Below are 13,991 nucleotides of genomic sequence, written 5' to 3' on the forward strand. Positions count from 1 at the left end.
ATCGTCTCCATTGGAGCCAATACTCTCCAGTAGACACAACAAGACACACTGTCCATGGTCCTGCACAGGGCTGAGTTCAGATAGAAATACATCACATAGAACAAGACCTGCCTCTCTGACATGTGTCGAGTCATCATGAGGTCACACAGTTGTTTGTTTAACAAATACTTTATTGATATTGACGCAGTTATCATCATCATCATCATCATTATAGTAAAATGAAGGAACTTCATTATAGGGCTAATTCAGGCTAGCGCCTCTGTCAGAATGAGAAGGAGGAGGCAGAAGGTGATACAGTTATTGTAATAATTACAGCTAAAACACTTTAGGTGATTTAGGAAATTAGGTGGTAGTTGTGGTTGGTCAATGGGAGAATAGAAGAAGGAAATAAACTATACATGTTAACATGAAGCATGATGGCCTGTACTGTAAAGGAATGTAACAATCAAGATTACACATCGGCCATTGCACGAAGGGATTAGATCATAAAGTGGAACAAAAGACACAGACCCACCCACACACACACCCACACCCATACCCACACACACATGAGAGGGAACAACTTGTACTTTGGATAGAAAGACAGGTGAAGGAATAAATGGAAAGTGAATTACAGAACATGTACATGTTGTATTGACAGAGAAGGAGAGCTGTCTTCACATCCACACCCTGCTATCTTACACACAGCTACACAATACAGCATCAGAACTCAAACACCCAATCTTACCCTTATATAAACACCCAATCTTAAACTCTTATATATATACACTTTCTCCTGTGTTATTCTCAGAGTTCATCATCAGTCTTATCTGATTATCTAATGATTTATCTGGATGGTTTCATCAACTGCTGTAGATAAGATCTGAGGCAGAAGTATAAACCTACACAGTCCTGAAGACTTTACAGTTAGAGACTCCTCCATCTCACAGGACCTGTACTGCTGCCCTCTAGTGGTCAGTGTGGGACTGACACTACACACATAGAGGACACATCGCTACGTAATACAGCATCATAGCTCAAATATCCAATGTGACTATTTTTTATGTACATATACTGCTACCCAGGGCTCAAACTGGTGACCTCTCCTGTGGATGACCCAAGATTCTACCATTAAACCAAGAGGACATCCTTGTGGTCCGAGGAAAACATTTGGGCTGACAGGTCTCAGGCAGGGCAACTCATCACGAGAGCTACACTGACACTACACACTACACACACGGGAGAGGGAACATCTGTACATCCAACATCTCAGGGAAAACACAGCACTATGCAACTAAAAAAATAAAATCAAAATAAAATGTTATTTGTCACTTACATACAGTTGTAATTGACAAAGAGAAATGTTTTGGGATCTTACTCCACGCTCAACAACAGCAGCAACAATAATTTAATAATAAGTAATAAAAAGTGACAAAAAGTGACAATAGTACAAGTGCAATAATGTCAGATGTCTTCTGATCAAAGGGGGCGGTTATTATAGAGCTTGAGTTCAGGGCGAGGGGGAGGGGGCTTGACGTAGAGACGGTTGAGTGGAGGGGTGGGGGGGGGGGGGTTCGCAGTCTTATGGCCTGGGGGTAGAAACTGTTCCGGAGCCTGTTGGTTCAGGTCTGTATGCTCCGGTACCTTTTGCCAGAAGGCAGCAGAGAGAACAGGGCGTGGCTGGGGTCCCTGATGATCTTCCCAGCCTTCCTCTTGCACCTGTCAGAGTAGAAGTCCTGAATGGCTGGTAGCTTGCGGCCTGTGGTGTACTGGGCCATTTACACCACCTTCTGAAGAGCCTTACGGTCGAGGGCGGTGCAGCTGCCGTACCAGGCGGTGATACAGCCGGTCAGGATGTGGTGCATCTCTAAAAGTTTGTAAGGATCTTGGGGTCCATACAGAATTTCCTCAGCCGCCTGAGGAAAAACAGGTGCTGGAGCGCCGTCTTGATCACAGCGTCGGTGTGGTGTGACCATGTTAAGTCCTCGGTGATGTGGACTCTCTCCACTGCAGCCCCTTCTTCCTCCTGAAGTCCACGATCAGCTCCTTGGTTTTGCTGATGTTCAGGGAGAGGTTGTTGTCCTGGCACCAGTCCGCCAGGAGGACAGTTCTTGCTGCGACGTTTCTTTCGCCAGCGCCCGCCAGGAAAAGAAAGGCCCTGTAGGTCAGCGAGAGACGTAGCGATGGGATCCGTGTGCAGTAGGGTTAGGTTTAGGGTTAGGGCTAGGGCTTAGAGCTTGGCGGTCATAGGAAATAAGAGCAGCAACATGCTGCACACAAAAGGCAGTAATAAGTTGCTAAATAGTAAGAAAATGGCAAATATGAGCAGGAGCCGATCCGATTGCAGCCATTCACAACCTTTGAGTTTGAGTGTATGAGGCTTGATGTGATTGTAAAACTACATCATGACATCATCTTTGAGCCTTTGGTGTTCAGTGTGATCTCCCTGAGATGAGATTACACAGGGTCACTGAAGAGCCATAAGAAATCCTAAACCCTGGGTAGAGGGGCTCAGTGAATGTGGAGTGGAATGTGTGCAGGAGGATCCGTGTGTCAGAGGAGACACTGTAGAAGGACAGAGTGCCGGCCAGCCAGTCCAGATACACTCCTAGTCTGTGGGAGCCAGAGGAGGGGACAGGTATGTCAGTGTTCTTACTACTGTGCCAGACAGTGTACCTTTCAGCAGAACAAAACAGACACCAGGATTTGTCATTGAGTCCCAACCCACAGTCTTTACCCCATCCTCTCCTCCTGCTGATTCCTTGATATGTCATTCCTATATTAGTTACTCTCCCACTCCACTCTACCTCCCAGTAACAGCGCCCAGTCAGACCCTCTCTACACAGCACCTGTGGACAGTCCTCAAATATTTCTGGGTGATCAGGATTCGACTCCTTCTCCCACCAGCTACATGTCACCTTTCTGTTCTCCTCAGACAGAGAGAGGTTTCTGTGCGCTGTGTTTGGGTCCAGTGTGAGCTCACAGGCATCTGATTGAGAGGGCAAAAATAATCATTCAATAAATTACAATATTCACAATGTGATCTTGTTATGGTAACATTCTTTTTTCACAAAATATTACTTTTTAATTTAAAATGCTTTTCAATGGATACAACTAATTCACATTTACTAATATTTTAGATTTATATATGAATACCGTACTGGTGCTCTGTTTGAAGTCTACTGTACCCTGATTTTTGAGTAATATCACAGTCCTATTCTCTACAGTGTTGGTGACTTACATTTGATCAGCCCAGGTTTGAGCCTGCACTCTCCACCATGGTCCACACTATATCAACCACAGAAGAACACACAGTGGTTGAATGACACACTTACAATCATGTGGGAAATAGATACTGTGCATTAATCCCATTGATACGTCCAGCCACATATTCAGCCTTTACCTGAGTGTCTGTAGTTTACAGAGTGGATCTTTCTGTACAGCAGAGAGCAGCGCCTGTCCTGAGTCTCCTGGGTAATTGTAGCTGAGGTCCAGCTCTCTCAGGTGGGAGGGGTTAGACCTCAGAGCTGAAGCCAGAAAAGCACAGCCTTCCTCTGGGACTCCACAGCCTGACAACCTGGGGAAATAGTTTCACTCCATCTGATATCAAGAATCTGATTATTCCTCTCTAATGTACATGTACAGCTTTAAATCCTCTTTATTTAGCAGTTGAAAGACTACACACAAATTAGTTATGGAAAGAACATTAAAACTAGTGCATTATAATGGCCCTAGATACTCATGCTTCTACACCTCAAAAGACCTCACCTCAGTGTCTCTAGTTTACAGTATCGACTCCCCAGTCCAGCAGAGAGCAGCTTCACCCCCCCGTCACGTAGCTCATTATTACTGAGGTCCAGCTCTCTCAGGTGGGAGGAGTCTGAGCTGAGAGCTGAGACCAAAGCTTCACAGCATCTCTCTGTGAGGTGACATCCATTCAGCCTGAATGAGTAATACAAATAAATACATTTAGTCAAACGATCACTGTGGTGCAAGAATTCATGAGTGAATCTCTTAACAGGGGAGCAAGCCAACCATGGATAGGTTTTTATGTTTTCGTGTGTTTTATTTACTAGCCATTTGTTAGGACAGAATGGCCATGATCTGATCTAAGGCCACACACACACACACACTCTCAAACTCACACTCACACTCATACTCACTCACTCACACACACACACACACACACACACACACACACACACACACACACACACACACACACACACACACACACACACACTTGCAGTGCAAGTATCATTGATTTCATCGAATGATTGTGTAACAGATACTTAGGAATGATGTGTCTGACAACAAGAATAGTCTCAGACCTCACCTCAGTGTCTGTAGTTTACAGTGTGGACTCCCCAGTCTAGCAGAGAGCAGCTTCACCCCCCCGTCACCAAGATCACTATTACTGAGGTCCAGCTCTCTCAGGTGGCAAGAGTCTGAGCTAAGAGCTGAGGCCAATGCTTCACAGCATCTCTCTGTGAGGTGGCATCTATTCAGCCTGAATAAGGAATAAATACAAGCATTAAGTCATTTTGACTCAAAGAAAAATTTACAGATGTGATGTGTTCTATCATTTCCAGTTGCATGTCGCCGCACCTAATTAGCATATAATGAAATTTTCGTCAAGAACCCTTACAGGGGCTGTTTTGGTATTTTAACATTCAACAAGTTTTCTTATCATTTCACTTCGTTTTAAAGGTGAAATCATAATGTATCCATACTTTTCATGCCTTAAATGGTGGATAGAGCTTTCGGTTCGAAATGAGTGGCTAGCTCCTTAAAAGTGCACCAAATTCACTGGGAAGCGAACTGACTCATTACACTTTCACTAAAACAAAGCTGACAAACTCATTAGCTGAACTGTGAACACAGCCAGCCAGCCAGCCAGCTAGCTATGTTATTTGCTTAATGTCAGACAAAAAGTCTTTATTTGAGCGGTGGTGTGAGTATCCATGGTGGAATGCGATAGCCATTACGTTAAAAACAAAGTAAACGTCAGGAGTGGATTTCTCCAAACCAGTGTTCAGTACACTGACTTTAACTGGCTCTTTCTACCTCATTATTGGAAGTTGAGACACACACATCTGGCATAGTTAGAAAGCTGAAATGAAACTTTTCAACAGTCCTCAGAACTCAAAATATGTTTAGGGGCAAAAGTGAAAGTATGCAATCAATTAATTAACATTACTTTTGACCATGTGCTCAATAATTATATTTCTTCCATTTAATCCTTAAATCATAAAAAGTGATCACATACTCCATTCATCACCCAAGTATTCATATTAGTAGTAGTATTTTATCCATCGACTTACAGTGCCGTCTTAGAGGCTTTGACCACTGGCAGCAGCCTCAAAAGACCCTCCTCTGATCTGGAGTATTTCTTCAGGTCAAACACATCCAGCTCTTCTTCTGAAGTCAGCAACACAAAGACGAGAGCTGACCACTGTGCAGGTGAGAGTTGGGCTTCTGAGAGACATCCTGAGCTCAGGTAGCTTTGGATCTCCTCCACTAGAGAATGGTCATTCATCTCATTCAGACAGTGGAACAGATTGATGCACCTCTCTGGAGAGGGATTCTCCCTGATCTTCTCCTTGATATACTTGACTGTTTCCTCACTGGTCTGTAAGCTGCTTCCTGTCTGAGTCAGAAGGCCTCGTAGGAGATTCTGATTGGACTCCAGTGAGAGGCCCAGAAGGAAGCGCAAGAACAGGTCCAGGTGTCCATTCGTACTCTGTAAGGCCTTGTCCACAGCAATCTTGTGTAAGCCAACAAGAGGTTTGCGTCTGAGTGATGACAAACGGTTCCTGGATGAGGATTTCAGTTTGATCTCATTGCTGTTGTTGAATGTAAGGAACACATATAAAGCAGCTAGAAACTCCTGGATGGTCAGATGCACAAAGCTGAACACTTTGTGCAGCCCACACTCCTCTCTGAAGATCTGAGTGCACACTCCCGAGTACACTGAGGCTTCTGTGACATCAATGCCACACTCTCTCAGGTCTTCCTCATAGAAGATCAGATTGCCCTTTTTCAGCTGTTGGAAGGCCAGTTTTCCCAGTGACAGAATTAGCTCTTTATCCCAGTGTGGATCTCTGTCATGGTCTCCAAGATACTTCACATTCCTCTGTTTGGTCTGGAATACCAGGAAGTGTGTGTACATCTGTGTTAGAGTCTTGGGCATCTCTCCTCTCTCTGCTCCACCCAACAGTCTCTCGAGAACACTGGCTGAGAGCCAACAGAACACTGGCATGTGGCACATGATGTGGAGGCTCCTTGATGACTTAATGTGTGTGTTGATTCTGCTGGCAAGGTTCTCATCACTGAATCTCTTCCTGAAGTACTCCTCCTTCTGTGGGTTGTTGAACCCTCGTACCTCTGTCACCTGGTCAACACACTCAGGAGGGATCTGATTGGCTGCTGCAGGTCGGGAGGTTATCCAGAGGAGAGCAGAGGGAAGCAGATTCCCCTTGATGAGGTTTGTCAGCAGCACGTCCACTGAGGTTGACTCTGTGGCATCACAACATGTCTCGTTGTTATGGAAGTCTAGAGGAAGTCGACACTCATCCAGACCATCAAAGATGAACAGAACTTTATACTTGTCAAAGTTGGAGATTCCTGATTCTTTTATTTCAATGAAGAAATGACCAAGAAGTTCATTCAAACTGCATTTCTTCTCTTTCATTAAATTCAGCTCCCGAAAAGGAAGTGGAAATATGAACTGGACATCCTGATTGGCTTTTCCTTCAGCCCAGTCCGTAATGAACTTCTGAGTAGAGACTGTTTTTCCAATGCCAGCGACTCCCTTTGTTAGCACATTTCTCATTGGTTTGTCTTGTCCAGGTAAAGGCTTGAAGATGTCGTTGCATTTGATTGGTGTCTCCTGTGTTGCTGGTCTCCTGGATGCTGTCTCAATCTGTCTGACCTCATGTTCGTTATTGACCTCTCCACTTCCACCCTCTGTGATGTAGACCTCTGTGTAGACGTTATCGAGAAGTGTTGCGTTGCCTTGCTCAGCTATTCCCTCAAACACATACTGAAACTTCTTCTTCAGGGCGGACTTGAGTTCACGTTGGCACACCACAGCAAGCTCATCTGAATGACAAAACAATTAACAAAATATTCCTGGCTCACTTTACATTAAGCTGACCCAATACCTTCAGTAACCGTAATTACATGTTGTATCACACGTTGTTTCATAGTAATGAATTAAATAGTATGTAGTGTTGTTGAACGATAAATTACTACAAGTGTAGGAAAGAACAGTCCTTATTCCACCTGTGTTATAGGAAACTGTCCAACCCTGTTACGATGCAATTATATATAGAGGCAATTATAATATAGAGGCAACATAATATAAAGAGTGACCAAATAGGGAAACTCTTAATCATTACAGTTAGTGATATTTACATGTCCAATCATATTTCTGCCCAGTAACACTAATCTGTGGTCTCTTACGTTTCTCCAGTGTGTCAGCGAGCTCCTTCTGATTCATGTTCCTCAGGACGTGCAGTGTGATCTTCAGAGCGCCCTCTCTGGCACTGCTCTCCTGCTTCTCTTCTTCATCATCCACTACTTCCTCTTCCTCCCCCTGACTCTCAAAGCACTCTGGGTAGTCTTGAGAAATAAGCCTCTTGAAACTCTTCAGCTCATTTCTCACTAAAGTGATGACATTGTCTTCAAGCAACTGAAACAAACAATTACAAAGAAATAGAAGTTATTAAGGCTGTTTATTGTGTTACGGCACACAATAGAAGGAATACATTCACACATTTAGTTTGAAAGTACTTTGGGTGTATTTTATCATGAGATTCAAATTATACTGACTGAGGTATACTGAAACCCAATTGTGTTTTTTAGGCCATGGTAACTAAATTATTAAAGTTAAATATGGCTGGTTGGATGAATATTACAAAAAACTAAGACCTTTTTGTGAGCCTTCCCCTGAAAAGGGTTAGGGTAGGGTTAGCCAGTCTGTAATTGGTACATCAATTTTTGGACTTTTACCTTAATGATATATAGCCATTGATTATTGAAGAATATAACCTATACCTGCCTCATGAGGTTTATTCAATGGTCTTACCCCAATATAACCAACACATAAGCTTGTTTTTCACCATTGTAAACTATGAAATTGTAAACAAACACTGAATAGCTTCAAAACATGATTAAACCAATATTGTTTATCTCATGGATGGTCAGTCCTTGATAGCTTTGTCTATGAAATTGAGAGTGGTAACATTTCCCCATTCCTCAGCTGTTTATCAACAAAGTGGCAGGGAGTCCACTTTGTTGTTGTTTGAATTACAGATTGTACCTTTAATGCAGTAAGAATGTAAGTGTCAATCAAAGGTATTGTCCATTTCATACAAGCAAATTAAGACAGCTCACCCTGAATATAGAGGCCAGGTCAGTTTGACTCTGGACAGACTGACCACTGGGAATCTCTGACTCTGGTCTCTCCACCTGGTCACTGGGTAAGAACAAGAAATAAGCAGATGTCTTAATCCAGAGAAGTGTGAATGAATCACAGTTCCTCCAATATACAAAGTTCGTACCCTTGTTCAGTGTTAAAGACTCCATCCCTGAATGTTATTGGCTCTAACATACTCTTCATGGACAAACAGCTGGGTACAGGTGAGGCTGGTCTCTCCTGCTGGACCCTGTCAAATACAATGACACAAACACTCTCACAGGTTTAACAGTAGATAGTGGACACCACATGTTCATGAGTGTGTATCTGTGTGTTGTCAGGATATGAGGAATAAACATCAAACTCACCTTTGACCAGAATGAGGAGGTCTTCCTCTGAATGTGATTGGCTCTATCATAGAGTGGTCACTCTTCATAGACACACAGCTGGGTACAGGTGAGGCTGGTCTCTCCTGTTGGATTGGGCTTTCCTGCCTTGATTCAAACAGTCACATGATGGTGGAATTGTAAAAAGGGATCTTTTAGGGATGAATTCAAAAAGTCAAATCTGAAGTGAAAATCTGCCAAAAAAACAACTCTGTTCTCACCTCTTAAATGTATTTTTCATACAAGGGTTCATTTTAGAGGCAGTGGTCCCCTCTTCTCTCCCCCCAGAGAGACTCATTTTAGAGGCAGTGGTCCCCTCCTCTCTCTCCCCAGAGAGACTCATTTTAACGGAAACTATGAGGAAGGTAAATTCGAATGTACTGGACCATCACTGTTTATTTCATATGATACATCATAATCATAATACCCTCTATTCCTGGTTAATTATCAACAAGAAACATATACAGTTACACAACTTTTACTGCTCAGTATCATAGCTCACACTTCACAACACAACACAACAGTACACAACACAAGTACACATTTCCAGCAGAGCACACTCTTCCTGGTTAATTATCAACAAGAACCATAAACAGTCATATGATTTGTACTGCTCAGTATCAACACAACATTCACAGTGAACCATCAGTGATTTCCATCAGAGTTCAGTCTTGTTAAATATGATGATTAATCAACAAGAGAGTTTACTTACGTTTCTCTTCTTCTGGCTTGATTGTGGAAACAAGTTGGAGCTCATCCCTTAGCTGTTACAGAGGAGAGTGTCCCTGCTCAATGATTCCCAGTCACCCCTTAGAGACTTGATACTCGACTCCGCAGTCTCCAACACCAGCCATCATCTCCAGAATAAAGAGAAAACAGAGCTTTGCTGCCTAACTTATCTTTCTGGTAGTTTTAGATTGGTCGTCTGCAGTTCTCCACTCTGTCCGTCAGTCAGGACTAAAGACAGTCTGATGGCTGCTGTCTGACTGAGAGGTTAGTCTGAGACTGAACTTCTCTACTGATTGACACAGAGGACAGATCAGGTGAGTTACCTGTGAATTTGTGACCATGGGAGGGGTGGGGCAAGATATTTCTTATCCAATTAAATGATAGTGTGTCTCAACAATTCTGAGGTGGTGTCAGGTTGCAGAAGGCAGGGAAACTGGCAGTAACTCAATTCTCTCATGTGAGCAAGACGTAGCCAAACCCACCAACAGTTCTACTTCCTTATCACCCATCATGTAGCTTGGAGCACCAAGGAATCAGATCATAAAGTAGAAAAAAGGAAAACTATGATGATTAACTGAAGAAGCTTGAATGAAGTAAAGGAAATCATCACAGTTAAATATGTATCCAGTCCAGATCTCTGTGCTGAACCCTAACCCTGATCCCCCTCCTCCCCCCCCCAGCTTCATTCTCTTATGTGAGCAAGGCATAGCCACACACACCCGCAGTTTTATCTGTAGTCCTAGTTGTATCTGTAGTCCAAGTTTAATCTGTAGTCCTTGTTGTATATGTAGTCTTAGTTGTATCTGTATATCTAGTTGTATCTGTAGTCCTCGTTTTATCTGTCGTCCTAGTTGTATCTGTAGTCCGAGTTTAATCTGTAGTCCTAGTTGTATCTGTATATCTAGTTTTATCTGTAGTCCTAGTTTTATCTGTAGTCCTAGATTTATCTATAGTCAGAGTATTATCTGTAGTCCTAGATTTATCTATAGTCAGAGTATTATCTGTAGTCCTAGTTGTATCTGTTGTCCGAATATTATCTGTAGTCCTAGTTTTATCTATAGTCTGAGTATTATCTGTAGTCCTAGTTGTATCTGTTGTCCGAGTATTATCTGTAGTCCTAGTTGTATCTGTTGTCCGAGTATTATCTGTAGTCCTAGTTTTATCTGTATTCGTTGTTTTATCTGTCATCAAAGCATTATCTGTAGGCCTAGAATTATCTGTAGTTCTAGTTGTTGAAACCCAGCTCTCCATGTTCCCATTAGCCCTCACTCAGTCCCCAATGTAGGCGGCAGGCGGTAGGAGGTGGAGCCCCCTATTGACTTGGAGGAGGTTTGACATCCGTTCTGGCAGTTGGTTCTAATCAGTAATGTGACACAGTCAAGAGTAGACAGACACTTGGTCCAGATATGGCAGAGGCTCTTTACTAACTGAGACTATTCTACCCTATTCAGGAACCCTATTCAGGAACCATTCATCTTTAGCTCTGTGGTCAGGGTCATGTCTCCAACACGGAGTGATGGAAAAACACTGCATCAATAGTTAATAGCTAAAATCAAGCATCAGTTTAATGATATAATTGTAGAGAATTGTTGTGGTTGGTCCATGGGAGAATAGAATTTCCCTAAACTATACATGTTAGCATAAAGCATGATGGCCGACAGTGCCAACGATAAGAAGACTAAACTGTAAAGGAATGTAACAATCAAGATAAGACATCGGCCATTACACAAAGGGTTCATAAAGTGGAAAAAAGACACAGACACAGACACACAGACACAGACACACACGCACGCACGCACACCATTAATTTGTGTTTGTGTTTCATCAAGTTTCCATTTACAAACTTTCCCAGATTGCACATTCTTGTCTGATATCTGTGTTGTACTGTCTTATTTTCACCAGCAGAGGGCAGGGTATTGAAAAGGAGGGAGCCATTGAGAGGGAGGGGGGCAAGGAGGAGAGAGAGAAAGAGAGAGAGAGAGAGAAGGAGACGCTTGAGTCAGCATTAAGATTAACTTCAGGTTTATGGAATCGATATTAGGAACATTGTCCCTCCTGTAAAACACCACATTTCCTGACTCATGGCTCATTCTGAGAACTGGAATCATATACCTGAGGGGAGTCTAATCACAGTGGAAGTTTGTTTTGACTGTACCCCAAACCTTTGTTTTGATTATATATTTTATTTTATTTTAACATGTGAAAAAGAGCTACTTTGAACACATATCCATCAAATGCAGCCCTTGCATTACTAACTAGAGAGAAAATCAACACAACCCCATAGGCTCAAACACATGTGACATCTTGATATGATGTCACAATGATGTGATGTTCCATACGATGACATCATACAGGGGTTGCCATAGGGATAGAGTATTGGGTATGTGAACTTTCTGGGAGTCAGGTAGTTGGAGAAAGACTCAGCATTGGTAAGTCCTCTGTTCAACATTTTACAAATGTTTCCGTCAAAAGGCCTTAATTGTTAAAAAAAAAAAAGATATAACTTCATACTCATTTTAACAGTATTGTGCACAGAAAATATTGCCTTTAGTGTGAATTTCCATAAGTAATTAATGGTGAGAAACATGTATTTGTCTTGTTTTTAGGTTTGGGTAATATGCGTGAATTTGAAAAAAAAAAAATGACACACTATTCAACCATCTACTAATTCAATCAAAAGCAATCAAAGGATTAACACGTCTTAGTTTGAGATAGCACGATATCAGGACGAGTGGTATATTTTACGAGTGGAGTATTTCTTTGGTGTATTTACCACTTTATTTGTCACAAATTATGACAACTGAAATCATCAACCTGTGAGGGGAGTCTAATGTCAGTGGTAAATGGTTTCTACAGTACCCAAAACAACTCTTAGATTTAATTTACAAATGTGAAAAAGAGCTTGTGTGTAAATACTGCAATGTGAGCTCCACCAAACTCAGCCCTTGGATTAATACAGTTCCAGTAACTAGAGAGAAAATACCCAAACTGCATCTTCACAGGCACAAGTACAGTTGTGATGTCACAATGATGTGATGTCACAAACAATGCCATAGGGACAGAGTCTTGGGTATGTGAACATTCTGGGAGTCAGGTCGTTGGAGAAAGACTGACCATTGGTAAGTCCTCTCTACCAAATGTTCCAAATGTTTCATTGAAAAGGCAATGATTGTTATCAAAATGATATAATGTCCTGCTAATTTGAACAGTATTGTGTACAGGAAATATTCAAGTTTTGTCTTGGTGTGAATTAACATTAACAAATCAATTAATTGGTAAGAAGCATGTATTTCCCTTGTTAGATTTGATGCAATCTGGAATTTGTAATAATTGTTTCTGAACAACTTGCATTGATTGTTTTTTGGCAAAAAGTATCTCTAAAAAGACTCAGAAGTGTTCCATGAACATGTTGTTTGCTTTTTAATACATTGGAAGAATAAAGAGAAGGCTGGAAAAGTGTTTGCTAACAGATAGTTTTAGTGAGGATATGTGTTTGTTTTGGGCTGTCTTATGGTAAAAGATCTATCAATATGTGTTTGCCACTAAAATGTCAGCATTATTGAGGGCATTGTTGGTGGTTTCATTGAAGGCCTATGCAGGCCCAGCCGAGTGCATGGTTGTATACATGTCTATAGTAATTTAAAATGTTCAGCGTGGAATGAACCTGGTTGCCATTGTTACATTACATGATGTCACAGTGACATCATCAGAGGTGCCATGGTTATTATTGCTTGGAGATGCAATGTACAGTACAACCAGAATATGTTGTAACACAGTGATATCACACGAGTGGTGACACAAGAAGGCTCAGAACCATATTTGACGCTGGCTACCATGGTAACCTACTCTAGGTCAAATCTCAAATGGCATAACACATATAGCAGACTGCTTTTACACATGCAGTTCACTATTATACTGTAGGGAATAAGCTGTTATTGGAGATGTAAATTGTGACATTGAAAGTCATATTTCCAAATCTAACATGAGAGAAAAGGTACTGGCCAAATGCATGGAATGTAGGCCTACATATTTTCCACACATTCTGAGCTGATCATCAGTTCAATGGTGCTCGTGGAGTGAGTTGCAGGTCAAACTCTTTATTATCTAGCTACTTTATTGTAGTGGGTTGATGTAATTGTATGACTTTTAACTATGTACTGTATTTTGGAAATGTAACATACTGTTACTGTATGCAATGTTAATGTACTTAAATGTGTCTGATTAATATTGCCTTTATGCACCTGACACCATAAACAAAGTACCTCCTGGAAAAATAAACTTCTTCTAGTCCAATTTAATGCCAGCTAGGTGATATTCTAGGAGGTTGAGCAGTTAGCACTGAGACGTTGTTGTGAAGAGGTTAGATCAGTAAGTAAGATATCTTTTAATGTTTTCATATGTATACGGCCGAAAAAAGTATAAATATGATCAGTCTTTTTTCTGATTAAATAGTTGTTGTTTTTTTGTTTAACAGT

The 13,991-nt window shown here is 41.7% G+C and overlaps 1 protein-coding gene across 1 annotated transcript; it reads right to left on the reverse strand.

The window, feature by feature from the left end:
* Window positions 1–2,411: 2,411 nt before the first annotated feature.
* Window positions 2,412–9,130, reverse strand: LOC310821242 (NLR family CARD domain-containing protein 3-like; the record flags this gene model as incomplete). The annotated part of the gene is made up of 9 exons (XM_083693208.1): window positions 2,412–2,968; window positions 3,221–3,267; window positions 3,383–3,556; window positions 3,748–3,921; window positions 5,304–7,083; window positions 7,447–7,675; window positions 8,380–8,461; window positions 8,770–8,886; window positions 9,009–9,130. 9 exons carry the CDS (start codon window positions 9,128–9,130, stop codon window positions 2,412–2,414), a joined length of 3,282 nt encoding a protein of 1,093 aa, XP_083549334.1.
* Between the last annotated feature and the right edge of the window lie 4,861 nt (window positions 9,131–13,991).

Source organism: Argentina silus (genome assembly GCF_951799395.1).
Source record: "Argentina silus genome assembly, chromosome: 21".
NCBI classification, from domain to species: domain Eukaryota; kingdom Metazoa; phylum Chordata; class Actinopteri; order Argentiniformes; family Argentinidae; genus Argentina; species Argentina silus.